Source organism: Pleurodeles waltl, chromosome 11 (genome assembly GCF_031143425.1).
Source record: "Pleurodeles waltl isolate 20211129_DDA chromosome 11, aPleWal1.hap1.20221129, whole genome shotgun sequence".
Lineage (NCBI taxonomy): Eukaryota > Metazoa > Chordata > Amphibia > Caudata > Salamandridae > Pleurodeles > Pleurodeles waltl.
The window spans coordinates 34,810,761-34,823,301 of NC_090450.1; the positions used below are offsets into that span (position 1 = coordinate 34,810,761).

The 12,541-nt window shown below is 45.2% G+C and overlaps 1 protein-coding gene across 1 annotated transcript in view; it reads left to right on the plus strand.

Annotated features, from left to right (window-relative positions):
- Positions 1 to 12,541, plus strand: part of ABCF3 (ATP binding cassette subfamily F member 3) — a 209,653-nt gene that overhangs the window by 107,353 nt on the left and 89,759 nt on the right. The window contains exon 11 of the mRNA XM_069212945.1: positions 12,375 to 12,397. Coding sequence (XP_069069046.1) covers positions 12,375 to 12,397 — 23 coding nt within the window. The remainder of the gene's footprint in view (positions 1 to 12,374; positions 12,398 to 12,541) is intronic.

A 12,541-nucleotide genomic window follows, 5' to 3' on the forward strand; every position in this document is an offset into this window, starting at 1 on the left:
CTTAAAATGAGGGTGTTTCCTTGCTTTCTACATCAGATATTTAGACAAGCACACCTCTGCAGTTTGAGTTTACTCAAAAAAGGATTGCTGTGCCAAGAGTAACTCCAATATTTCTCCACATTGGTATAATATTCAAAGCTTAGATTTAGATGTATTGTTTGTTGCTCTGCAAATGCCAAGATGTAGTGTCTCCTGCCAAGCCTGGCATCAAACAAGGCTCTGTTATGCCATCTGAAAAAAACCTCCTAAACTTTTGATACTGAAGATTGAAATGGCTACAAATGTGGGGTGTTAATTTTGTGATGCTATCTATATAATGTTAGAGAGACTAATTTCTCATACTGATCTTTGTTATCTGCTGTTTGCTTCCGCCTCATCTTTAGCCACCAGAGAGTAAAACCCAGATAGGGATATACCTGGATCCAGCTATGGATTATTTCATTAGGCAAGACTTTTTATAGTTCCAGTCTTCTGTAGGTAGCACAGTAACCACTCCTGATTTTAGAGGTCAGCACAGAAATATCCTGCCAAAGCTCAGAAAACCTATATTGTAGAAACTCTCCCTTTTGCACTTCTTTTATGCAGGAGGTGCTGCTTACTTCTCTGCCAAAAGCATGCAATTCCAGAGAAGTTATTTTGGTGGCTAAAGATAGGTCCTTTAAAATATTTCTTTGCTGAAGCATTCCATATCTTAGAGTTCCATGCAAGCCATTCTCCTGTTTTGAGAGGCAACTTAGGTGCTGTGGTTGCTGTTGGTCCTTTAAAGAAAAATGAATATGGTGTCAAGAGACACAAGGTAGTGAGAGCTTGTAAAACATTTTATTGTATTTGTAAGGAAATGCCTCCTTGGCATGGTTACCCCCTGACTTTTTGCCCTTGCCCTTGCTGATGCTAAGTTTCGATTTGAAAGTGTGCTGAGGCCTGCTAACCAGGCCCCAGCACCAGTGTTCTTTCCCTAACCTGTACTTTTTTTTCCACAATTGGCACACCCTGGCATCCAGCTAAGTCCCTTGTAACTGGTACCAAGGGCCGTGATGCCAGGGAAGGTCTCGAAGGGCTGCAGCATGTCTTATGCCACCCTGCGGACCCCTCACTCAGCACAGACACACTACTTGCCAGCTTGTGTGTGCTAGTGAGGACAAAACGACTAAGTCAACATGGCACTCCCCTCAGGGTGCCATGCCAACCTCACACTGCCTATGCAGTATAGATAAGTCACCCCTCTAGCAGGCCTTACAGCCCTAAGGCAGGGTGCACTATACCATAGGTGAGGGCACCAGTGCATGAGCACTGTGCCCCTACAGTGCCTAAGCAAAACCTTAGACATTGTAAGTGCAGGGAAGCCATAAGAGTATATGGTCTGGGAGTCTGTCAAACATGAATTCCACAGCACCATAATGGCTACACTGAAAACTGGGAAGTTTAGTATCAAACTTCTCAGCACAATAAATGCACACTGATGCCAGTGTACATTTTATTGTAACATACACCCCAGAGGGCACCTTGGAGGTGCCCCCTGAAACCTTAACCGACTATCCGTGTAGGCTGACTAGTTTTAGCAGCCTGCCACACACCAGACATGTTGCTGGCCACATGGGGAGAGTGCCTTTGTCACTCTGTGGCTAGTAACAAAGCCAGTACTGGGTGGAGGTGCTTCACACCTCCCCCTGCAGGAACTGTAACACCTGGCTGTGAGCCTCAAAGGCTCACCCCCTTTGTTACAGCACCCCAGGGCACTCCAGCTAGTGGAGTTGCCCACCCCCTCCGGCCACAGCCCCACTTTTGGCAGCAAGGCTGGAGGAGATAATGAGAAAAACAAGGAGTCGTCACTGGCCAGTTAGGACAGCCCCTAAGGTGTCCTGAGCTGAGGTGACTCTAACTTTAAGAAATCCTCCATCTTGCAGATGGAGGATTCCCCCAATAGGATTAGGGATGGGCCCCCCTCCCCTCAGGGAGGAGGCACAAAGAGGGTGTACCCACCCTCAGGGCTAGTAGCCATTGGCTACTAACCCCCCAGACCTAAACACGCCCTTAAATTTAGTATTTAAGGGATCCCCAGAACCTAGGAACTCAGATTCCTGCAACCTAAGAAGAAGAGGACTGCTAAGCTGAAAAACCCTGCAGAGAAGACAGAGACACCAACTGCTTTGGCCCCAGCTCTACCGGCCTGTCTCCCCACTTCCAAAGACACTGCTCCAGTGACGCTTTCCACAGGGACCAGCGACCTCTGAAGCCTCAGAGGACTGCCCTTCATCTAGAAGGACCACGAACTCCCAAGGACAGCGGCTCTGTTCACCCAAGACTGCAACTTTGAAACAAAGAAGCAACTTTGCAACAACTTGCGTTTCCCGCCGGAAGCGTGAGACTTGACACTCTGCACCTGATGCCCCCGGCTCGACTTGTGGAGAACAATCACTTTAGGGAGGACTCCCCGGCGACTGCGAGACCGTGAATAGTAAGAGTTGCCCCCCCCCCCTGAGCCCCCACAGCGACGCCTGCAGAGGGAATCCAGAGGCTCCCCCTGACTGCGACTGCCTGCTTCTAAGATCCGAAGCCTGGTAAAGACTCTGCACCCGCAGCCCCCAGGGCCTGAAGGATCCGACCTCCAGTGCAGGAACGACCCCCAGGTGGCCCTCTCCCTTTCCCAGGTGGTGGGCACCCCGAGGAGCCCCCCCCCCCTCCGCCTGCCTGCATCGCTGAAGAGACCCCTTGGTCTCCCAGTGAAACCTATTGAAAACCCGACGCTTGTTTGCACACTGCACCCGGCCGCCCCCACGCTGCTGAGGGTGTACTTTCTGTGTGGACTTGTGCCCCCCCCCCCCCCGGTGCCCTACAAAACCCCCCTGGTCTGCCCTCCGAAGAAGCGGGTACTTACCTGCTGGCAAACTGGAACCGGGGCACCCCCTTCTCCATTGAAGCCTATGCGTTTTGGGCAACACTTTGACCTCTGCACCTGACCAGCCCTGAGCTGCTGGTGTGGTAACTTTGGGGTTGTTGTTCTAAACCCCCAACGGTGGGCTACCTTGGACCCAATCTTGAACCCCGTAGGTGGTTTACTTACCTGCAAAAACTAACAAACTCTTACTCCCCCCAGGAACTGTTGAAAATTGCACTAAGTGTCTAGTTTTAAAATAGCTGTGTGATTTATGTGAAAACTGTATATGCTATTTTGCTAATTCAAAGTTCCTAAAGTACCTACCTGCAATACCTTTCATTTGAAGTATTACATGTAAAATTTGAACCTGTGGTTCTTAAAATAAACTAAGAAAATATATGTTCGATGGCATCTGTCGCTGTAGATACACATGGTATGCATGAGCTCGCCATCTGGTGTTGGGTCGGAGTGTTACAAGTTGTTTTTCTTCGAAGAAGTGTTTTCGAGTCACGGGACCGAGTGACTCCTCCTTCTGTGCTCATTGCGCATGGGCGTCGACTCCATCTTCGATTGTTTTCTTTCCGCCATCGGGTTCGGACGTGTTCCTGTCGCTCCGAGTTTCGGAACGGAAAGATAGCTGAAACCAGAAGATTTTCGACGGTATCGTTGCGATCCGGTTCGAGATAGACACATACGACGACGCGTTGAACATCGAAGCGCTTCGGTGCCCTTCGGGGTAGATTTCGGCACCCCGTCGGGGCCTAGTCGGCCCGACCGCGTGGAGAACAACGCCGATGGAACGGACCCTGTTTCGATTCTGCCCCGAATGCCACAACAAATATCCTTATACGGACCTACACTCGGTCTGTAACCTGTGCCTGTCACCCGAGCACAGCGAAGAATCCTGTGAGGCCTGTCGGGCGTTCCGGTCCCGAAAAACTCTGCGCGACCGTCGAGCGAGAAGACTGCAGATGGCGTCCACGCCAAAGGAGCGTCGACAGTTCGAGACAGAAGAGGAACAGGAGGAATCCTTTTCCATCCAGGATTCAGACTCCGACGAGCTAGACTCTACAAAAACTGTGAGTAAGACGTCGAGATCAGAACTTAAAAAAGGAAAGAAGGCCCAGGGGACGCCACTGCCAACCGGCCATGGCTCCACCCAAATTCTCGGTGACCAACAATCGGCACCGAAAAAGGCCCATTCAGTGTCGAGATCGTCCGACTTCGGTCGAGACACCGGCACGCAGCCTCCTCGGGACCGAGAGAGTGCTAAACAGAAGCATCGACACCGAGAGTTCGGTGTCGACACGGATCGACGCCGAGACAGTGGCGCCGAAGACCATAGAGGCCAAGAATTTTCGGCACAGAAAAAGAGGAAGGTTACCTCGGAGCCGAAAAAACAATCAACAGGGTTTTCGGAGCCGAAAAAAGCGACATCAGACCCTGTTTCAGGCTCCTATACTGAAGAGCATTCTATGTCTTCACAAATGAAGAAACATAGATTTGAACAAGAACTGCAATCCACTGACGTGGATCACACGCAAAAGCGTATCTTTATTCAGCAGGGGACTGGGAAGATCAGTACCCTTCCACCTGTCAAACGAAAGAGAACGCTTCAGTTTACTCCTCAGCAACAAACAGCACAAAAGGTAACACCTCCTCCCTCGCCTCCACCTGTAACTCCGGCTTCGCCAACTTACACCCCGTCACATTCGCCAGCTCACACCGCCATGAGCCACGATGACCAAGATCAGGATGCGTGGGACTTGTACGACGCACCAGTGTCTGATAACAGCCCAGACACATACCCAACTAGGCCATCACCACCGGAAGACAGCACAGCCTACTCACAAGTGGTGGCTAGAGCAGCACTATTCCATAATGTGGAACTACACTCGGAACAAGTAGAGGATGATTTTTTATTTAACACCCTCTCTTCAACCCACAGCTCCTACCAAAGCCTGCCGATGCTCCCAGGCATGCTACGCCATGCAAAGGACATTTTCAAGGAGCCAGTTAAAAGTAGGGCAGTGACGCCTAGGGTGGACAAAAAGTATAAGGCGCCTCCTACGGACCCTGTATTCATCACCTCTCAGCTGCCACCAGATTCTGTGGTGGTAGGGGCTGCCAGAAAACGGGCAAATTCACACACTTCTGGGGATGCACCTCCCCCAGATAAAGAAAGCAGGAAGTTCGATGCAGCCGGGAAGAGGGTTGCTGTCCAAGCAGCAAACCAGTGGCGCATCGCAAATTCACAAGCGCTGCTAGCGCGATACGACCGAGCCCACTGGGATGAGATGCAGCATCTCATTGAACATCTCCCAAAAGATCTGCAAAAAAGAGCAAAACAGGTTGTTGAGGAGGGTCAAAACATTTCCAACAATCAAATACGCTCCTCCATGGATGCAGCAGACACGGCCGCAAGGACCATTAATACGTCGGTTACCATCCGTAGGCACGCATGGCTCAGAACGTCTGGATTCAAGCCAGAAATTCAGCAGGCAGTGCTTAACATGCCAGTAAACGAAAAACTTCTGTTCGGTCCGGAGGTCGACACAGCCATAGAAAAGCTCAAGAAGGACACTGACACTGCCAAGGCCATGGGCGCACTCTACTCCCCGCAGAGCAGAGGATCTTATAACACCTTCCGCAAAACACCTTTTAGAGGAGGGTTTCGGGGTCAGGCCACACAAGCTAGCACCTCACAGTCCGCACCGCCCACCTACCAGGGACAGTACAGGGGAGGTTTTCGGGGCCAGTATAGAGGGGGGCAATTCCCTAGGAATAGAGGAAGATTTCAAAGCCCCAAAACCACTACCAACAAGCAGTGACTCACACGTCACTCACCCCTCCCACACAACACCAGTGGGGGGGAGGATACGTCAATATTACGAAGCATGGGACAAAATAACTACAGACACATGGGTCCTAGCAATTATCCAACATGGTTATTGCATAGAATTCATGCAATTCCCTCCAGACATACCACCAAAATCACAAAATTTATCAAAATACCATTCACAGCTTCTAGAGATAGAAGTTCAAGCACTACTGCAAAAAAATGCAATAAAATTAGTACCAAGCACACAAATAAACACAGGAGTTTATTCACTGTACTTCTTGATACCAAAAAAGGACGAAACACTGAGACCAATTCTAGACCTCAGGGTAGTAAACACATTCATCAAATCAGACCACTTTCACATGGTCACACTACAAGAAGTGTTACCATTGCTCAAAAAACACGACTACATGACAACCCTAGACCTCAAGGACGCATATTTCCATATACCAATACATCAATCACACAGGAAATATCTATGGTTTGTATTCAAAGGAATACATTACCAATTCAAAGTATTGCCTTTTGGTTTAACAACCGCTCCAAGAGTATTCACAAAATGCCTAGCAGTAGTCGCTGCACACATCAGAAGGCAGCAAATACATGTGTTCCCGTATCTAGACGACTGGCTAATCAAAACCAGTTCGCTCACACAATGCTCAAACCACACAAATCAAGTCATACAAACCCTCTACAAACTAGGGTTCACCGTCAACTTTGCAAAATCAAACATTCTGCCAAGCAAAGTACAGCAATATCTAGGAGCCATAATAGACACGACAAAAGGAGTAGCAACGCCAACTCCACAAAGGATCCACAATTTCAACAGGGTCATTCAACACATGTCTCCAAACCAAACAATACAAGCAAGAACAATACTACAGCTCCTAGGCATGATGTCCTCATGCATAGCCATTGTCCCAAACGCAAAACTGCACATGAGGCCCTTACAACAGTGCCTAGCCTCACAGTGGTCTCAAGCACAGGGTCACCTTCTAGATCTGGTGTTGCTAGACCGCCAAACTTACCTCTCGCTTCTATGGTGGAACAGTATAAATTTAAACATAGGGCGGCCTTTCCAAGACCCAGTGCCACAGTACGTAATAACAACAGATGCTTCCATGACAGGGTGGGGAGCACATCTCAATCAACACAACATAAGAGGACAATGGAACATACATCAAACAAAACTGCATATAAATCATCTAGAATTATTAGCAGTTTTTCAAGCACTAAAAGCTTTCCAACCAATCATAACCCACAAATACATCCTTGTCAAAACAGACAACATGACAACGATGTATTATCTAAACAAACAAGGAGGAACACATTCAACGCAGTTAAGCTTGTTAGCTCAAAAAATATGGAAGTGGGCAATCCACCATCAAATTGGTCTAATAGCACAGTTTATTCCAGGGATCCAGAATCAGCTGGCAGACAATCTCTCTCGAGATCACCAGCAAGTCCACGAATGGGAAATCCACCCACAGATTCTGAACACCTACTTCACACTCTGGGGAACACCACAAATAGACTTATTTGCAACAAAAGAGAACGCAAAATGCCAAAACTTCGCGTCCAGATACCCACACAAGCAATCCCAAGGCAATGCCCTATGGATGAACTGGTCAGGAATATTTGCTTACGCTTTTCCTCCTCTCCCTCTCCTTCCTTACCTAGTAAACAAATTGAGTCAAAACAAACTCAAACTCATTTTAATAGCACCAACGTGGGCAAGACAACCCTGGTACACAACACTGCTAGATCTGTCTGTAGTACCACACATCAAACTGCCCAACAAACCAGATCTGTTAACGCAACACAACCAACAGATCAGACACCCGGACCCAGCATCGCTGAATCTAGCAATCTGGCTCCTGAAATCCTAGAATTCGGACACTTACAACTTAGCCAAGAGTGTATGGAAGTCATAAAGCAGGCCAGAAGGCCATCCACTAGACACTGCTATGCAAGTAAGTGGAAAAGATTTGTTTGGTACTGCCATCATAATCAGATACAACCACTAGACGCAACTCCAAAACATATAGTAAATTACTTGCTCCATTTACAAAAAGCAAAGCTAGCCTTCTCTTCTATTAAAATACACCTTGCAGCAATATCTGCATACCTGCAAACTACATATTCAACTTCCTTGTATAGGATACCAGTTATCAAAGCATTCATAGAAGGGCTTAAAAGAATTATACCACCAAGAACACCACCTGTTCCTTCATGGAACCTAAACGTGGTTCTAACAAGACTCATGGGCCCACCTTTCGAACCCATGCACTCTTGCGGAATACAATTCCTAACCTGGAAAGTTGCCTTTCTCATCGCCATTACATCTCTAAGAAGAGTAAGTGAAATTCAAGCGTTCACAACACAAGAGCCTTTTATACAAATACATAAAAATAAGGTCGTCCTACGACCTAATCCAAAATTTTTACCCAAAGTTATTTCACCATTCCATCTAAATCAAACGGTAGAACTACCAGTTTTTTTCCCACAGCCAGATTCTGTGGCTGAAAGAGCACTACATACATTAGATGTCAAAAGAGCATTAATGTACTACATTGACAGAACAAAAAACATCAGAAAAACTAAACAGCTATTTATTGCATTCCAAAAACCTCATGCAGGTAACCCAATATCAAAACAAGGTATAGCCAGATGGATAGTTAAATGCATCCAAATCTGCTACCTTAAAGCAAAAACACAACTGCCCATTACACCCAGGGCACATTCAACAAGGAAAAAAGGTGCTTCAATGGCCTTTTTAGGAAACATCCCAATGCAGGAAATAAGTAAGGCAGCCACTTGGTCTACGCCTCACACATTCACCAAACACTACTGTATAGATGTGCTATCCGCACAACAAGCTACAGTAGGTCAAGCTGTATTAAGAACTCTATTTCAGACAACTTCTACTCCTACAGGCTAAACCACCGCTTATGGGGAACTAACTGCTTACTAGTCTATGCATACCATGTGTATCTACAGCGACAGATGCCATTGAACTGAAAATGTCACTTACCCAGTGTACATCTGTTCGTGGCATCAGTCGCTGAGATTCACATGGACCCACCCACCTCCCCGGAAGCCTGTAGCAGTTCAGAAGTTACCTTCAATTTTGTACATTTGTATATATATTATTTAATCCTTTAATAGGTACATACTTACATTTTTCATTGCGCGGGCACTATTACTATAGTACAACTCCTACCTCACCCTCTGCGGGGAAAACAATCGAAGATGGAGTCGACGCCCATGCGCAATGAGCACAGAAGGAGGAGTCACTCGGTCCCGTGACTCGAAAACACTTCTTCGAAGAAAAACAACTTGTAACACTCCGACCCAACACCAGATGGCGAGCTCATGCATACCATGTGAATCTCAGCGACTGATGCCACGAACAGATGTACACTGGGTAAGTGACATTTTCATTTTCTATACAAAAACCTATTGGCCTGGAATTGTCTCTGAGTGTGTGTTCCTCATTTATTGCCTGTGTGTGTACAACAAATGCTTAACACTACTCCTTTGATAAGCCTACTGCTCGACCACACTACCACAAAATAGAGCATTAGAATGATCTCTTTTTGCCACTATCTTACCTCTAAGGGGAACCCTTGGACTCTGTGCATACTATTCCTTACTTTGAAATAGTGAATACTGCAGGAAGTTGGCTATGTATGCACTAACGTGCCTTCACAGGAGAGTGGATAAAGAAAAATCAAAATGGCATTGGATTACTCTCAAAGGTACTGTGCAGAAAAGGGAGACGGTTAACTGGCACTTAAAAACGTTCCAGTCCTGTATTGTAGAACGAGGAGAATAAGAGAGTGAAGAATGACAGAGAGAGTGAGGGCTAAAGCATCTAATGTCTATTCTCTCTCTCCCTTTTGCAAACCTTGAGGATTTATAGCTAAAAGGTTGATTTCTTTGTGGCCATTATCTCTGTGTGAAGAGTAAGTGAATTGCGGACACTGTGAACTAGTGAGCCCTAATTTATTTTCAATTGCTGTGTGGTTTGCTTAGAAGTCCCCCTTCCTCAAATGATTTTTGAGATCCACAGTAATCCGTATTTGTGTACTTTCTCCCCCCCCCCCCCCCCCCCCCCCCCCCCCAAGTCCAAAATTTCAAAATTAGAAGTAGTTTTGCAGTGTGAGTCTTTTCTGGATTCACATGCTGTGCATTATTCCATCATATAGTGGTAGGGTAAAAAAAAAAAAGAATTGCCTATCTTTTCTTTCTACCCCTGTTTGCCGGTGGGCATCAACGGAACCTCCGTTTGGTGTCTGATGTCATTGTATTTTCTCCAGATGTTCTCACCTTCGGTGCCATGTTAAAACTATTTTTCTCCGCTATTGGGTCTGGATTTTTTTCCTAGCTCGTAGGAAAACTGAAGAAGCACTGAAAAGAGTGGTAGGAAACAACTTTCTGGACGTGATCAAGATTCATTAATTAAGGGGCAATCTGAAAAGATTTAGCTTCCACAAAGCAATCCATAATGGATAGCAGGTTAAATTCGAAAGCAACTACATCAACAAGGAACATTCAACCTAATTGTAAGTGTAGCCTTGACTTGGAGTAAGTTTATTCCAGCTATAACTCTTAAATAACTTACATGAAAGTGAGTATTGTCAACATAAACCAAATACTAACTTTCCTAATTTGTTAATTTAAATTGGAAGGATTTTTACTTTTTAAAATAAAACAAAAAAATAACTGAATGCAAAATATTCCCAATTCGATTTAATGAAGTCACCACAATCGTAACCCAGTAATTTAAAACTGATTTACTTTAAATAAATTAATGTTGAGTAGCCCTAACCTAAATGCTATATAATTTAATATGTAACTAACACTTACCCGACCTTTTGTAATTTTTAATATAACTTATGTAACCCCACTTCTTAATATATTGAAAATAAGCAGTAAATTAAAAATATTTATTTCAGTTAATGGTTGAGACATAATTTAAAGAATCTTTAATTTCAAATAAATAAGTTAAACCTACCTAAATCAATGGTAAAGTATTCTCAGTAGTAGTAGCCTAGATGTTGTGTTGATTTAGTCTTTCATTAGTGTATTTGCATTGATGTTCAGGAGTTCAACAGACAGTTTTTGCATATGCACATTACCTATAATCAGAAGGCCACAGACTTCTGTCCCTTAGGCCCTGAGCACACCCTACCCATGAGAAAGATTTCTACAGCAGGGTTTCTGAGAAATCTCATTTTGTGATGGTTTGAGAGATCAGTGCACTTCTTTGTGGAAAGTTTCTATAGAGACAGATTCCAATACAGACTCCCTAGTGGGCCCTGCTTGCCAGATAAATCATTTTGACTAATTGCATTCCGTATTGGCCTCATTGTGCAACTGGTTGGTCACACTTCTTGTGATATGGCATTGGTTCACTAACTTTGAATCGGTTTAAGCATTTCTGAACACATTCCATGATACAGAAGGAAATGTTTTTATTCATTTCTTTTATTACACCTCCTACCCTTAGCCCTGCTAACCCAAAAGATTAGTTTGAAGCAAGTTGTTTCTCGCTCCTGTTTATCAAAATGAAATTGGTGGCACTGTTATGCATGATGATGCAGCCCAGCTTCTAAACCACCTAAGGAGGTAGTGGCAGAGTTGACATGTGAAAGAGGGCCACCTTCTCTATTTGTAGGTACTATGTACTAGACAGCAACTGCGCTGTCTGTTGCTAGACTATTGTTAGCTAGCCTTGGAGCCCTGCCCGTTGCTTACCGCTGCTTGACTTCATTCTCACTCTAATTTGCTTGTTTCCTATTCGTTAGTGTGTGTGGGCTTTCCCTTGGAGCACTTGTCCTTGCGCTGCTCCCTTTTCAGATGTTGCTTTTTCTGCAAGAGTATATATTTTCGAGCAGTCTCCCCATGTGCCGCACTTGATCATGTTCTTTCACTGCCTGTGTACGTCTCCACTGACCTCTAGTGTGCCTTTCCCTGTGTTGTTTCTTCACCTATGTGCTTACCCCACTCCAGTTCCAAGTTGTGCTTTCTATAGTTTGTGTGCTCCACCCACATTACTCCCTCTATTTGCTTACTTCCCTCTTACTTGTGTCCTCTTTCTTCCTTTGCCTCTCGCCCTCTGTGTTCCTTCCTCCCGGTGAGACCCTCTGTACTGCTTCTTCTGCCTCTTGCACCTGTGTTGCTTCACCCTCCCTGCCCTCCTATTGTTTCCCCAGCCCTCTGATTCGGCCCAACTCCCTTTCATCCATGTTGCTTCTCCCCAACTGCACTACTCTTTTTTTTTTTTTTGTTTTTTGTTTACCAATCTAAATTGGATTGGCAAGCAAAAAGAAAAGTCTCATCCTTTTGTAGGAGTTTGCATATGCACACAAAACTACGTGAGAGGTTGCTTCATAAGCTTGTTTTTTTTTTTTTTCCTTTTTAAAAATGAATTTATGACGAGGCCATGTTGCAATATGTTGAGTTCCAACTTAAGGAACAGCTCAAATTTTTCTGAAGTTATTTTATGTAATCACTGGCTGTACGATGACGATATTTGGAACGTTTCCTTTGTCAGGGTGTTAATAACCCACATTTTGTTCCTTTGTGTGGCCGTTTCCAATTGTTAGCTGAATTGCTTTTCATGAGTATCCTTTGCTTTTCCCTTCACAGGCCTGACCTGCTGCTGCTTGATGGTAAGTGTCTGTTTACCCCTTTGTCTTATTGGGGCAGGAGAGGCATTTCAATTGGTTTTAAAAAAATTACCATCAGTGTTTTTCAAATTTCCTAGTCTTTTCTCTGCCTCCTTTACAACTTATTGGCAATTGTTGTAGTGCAGA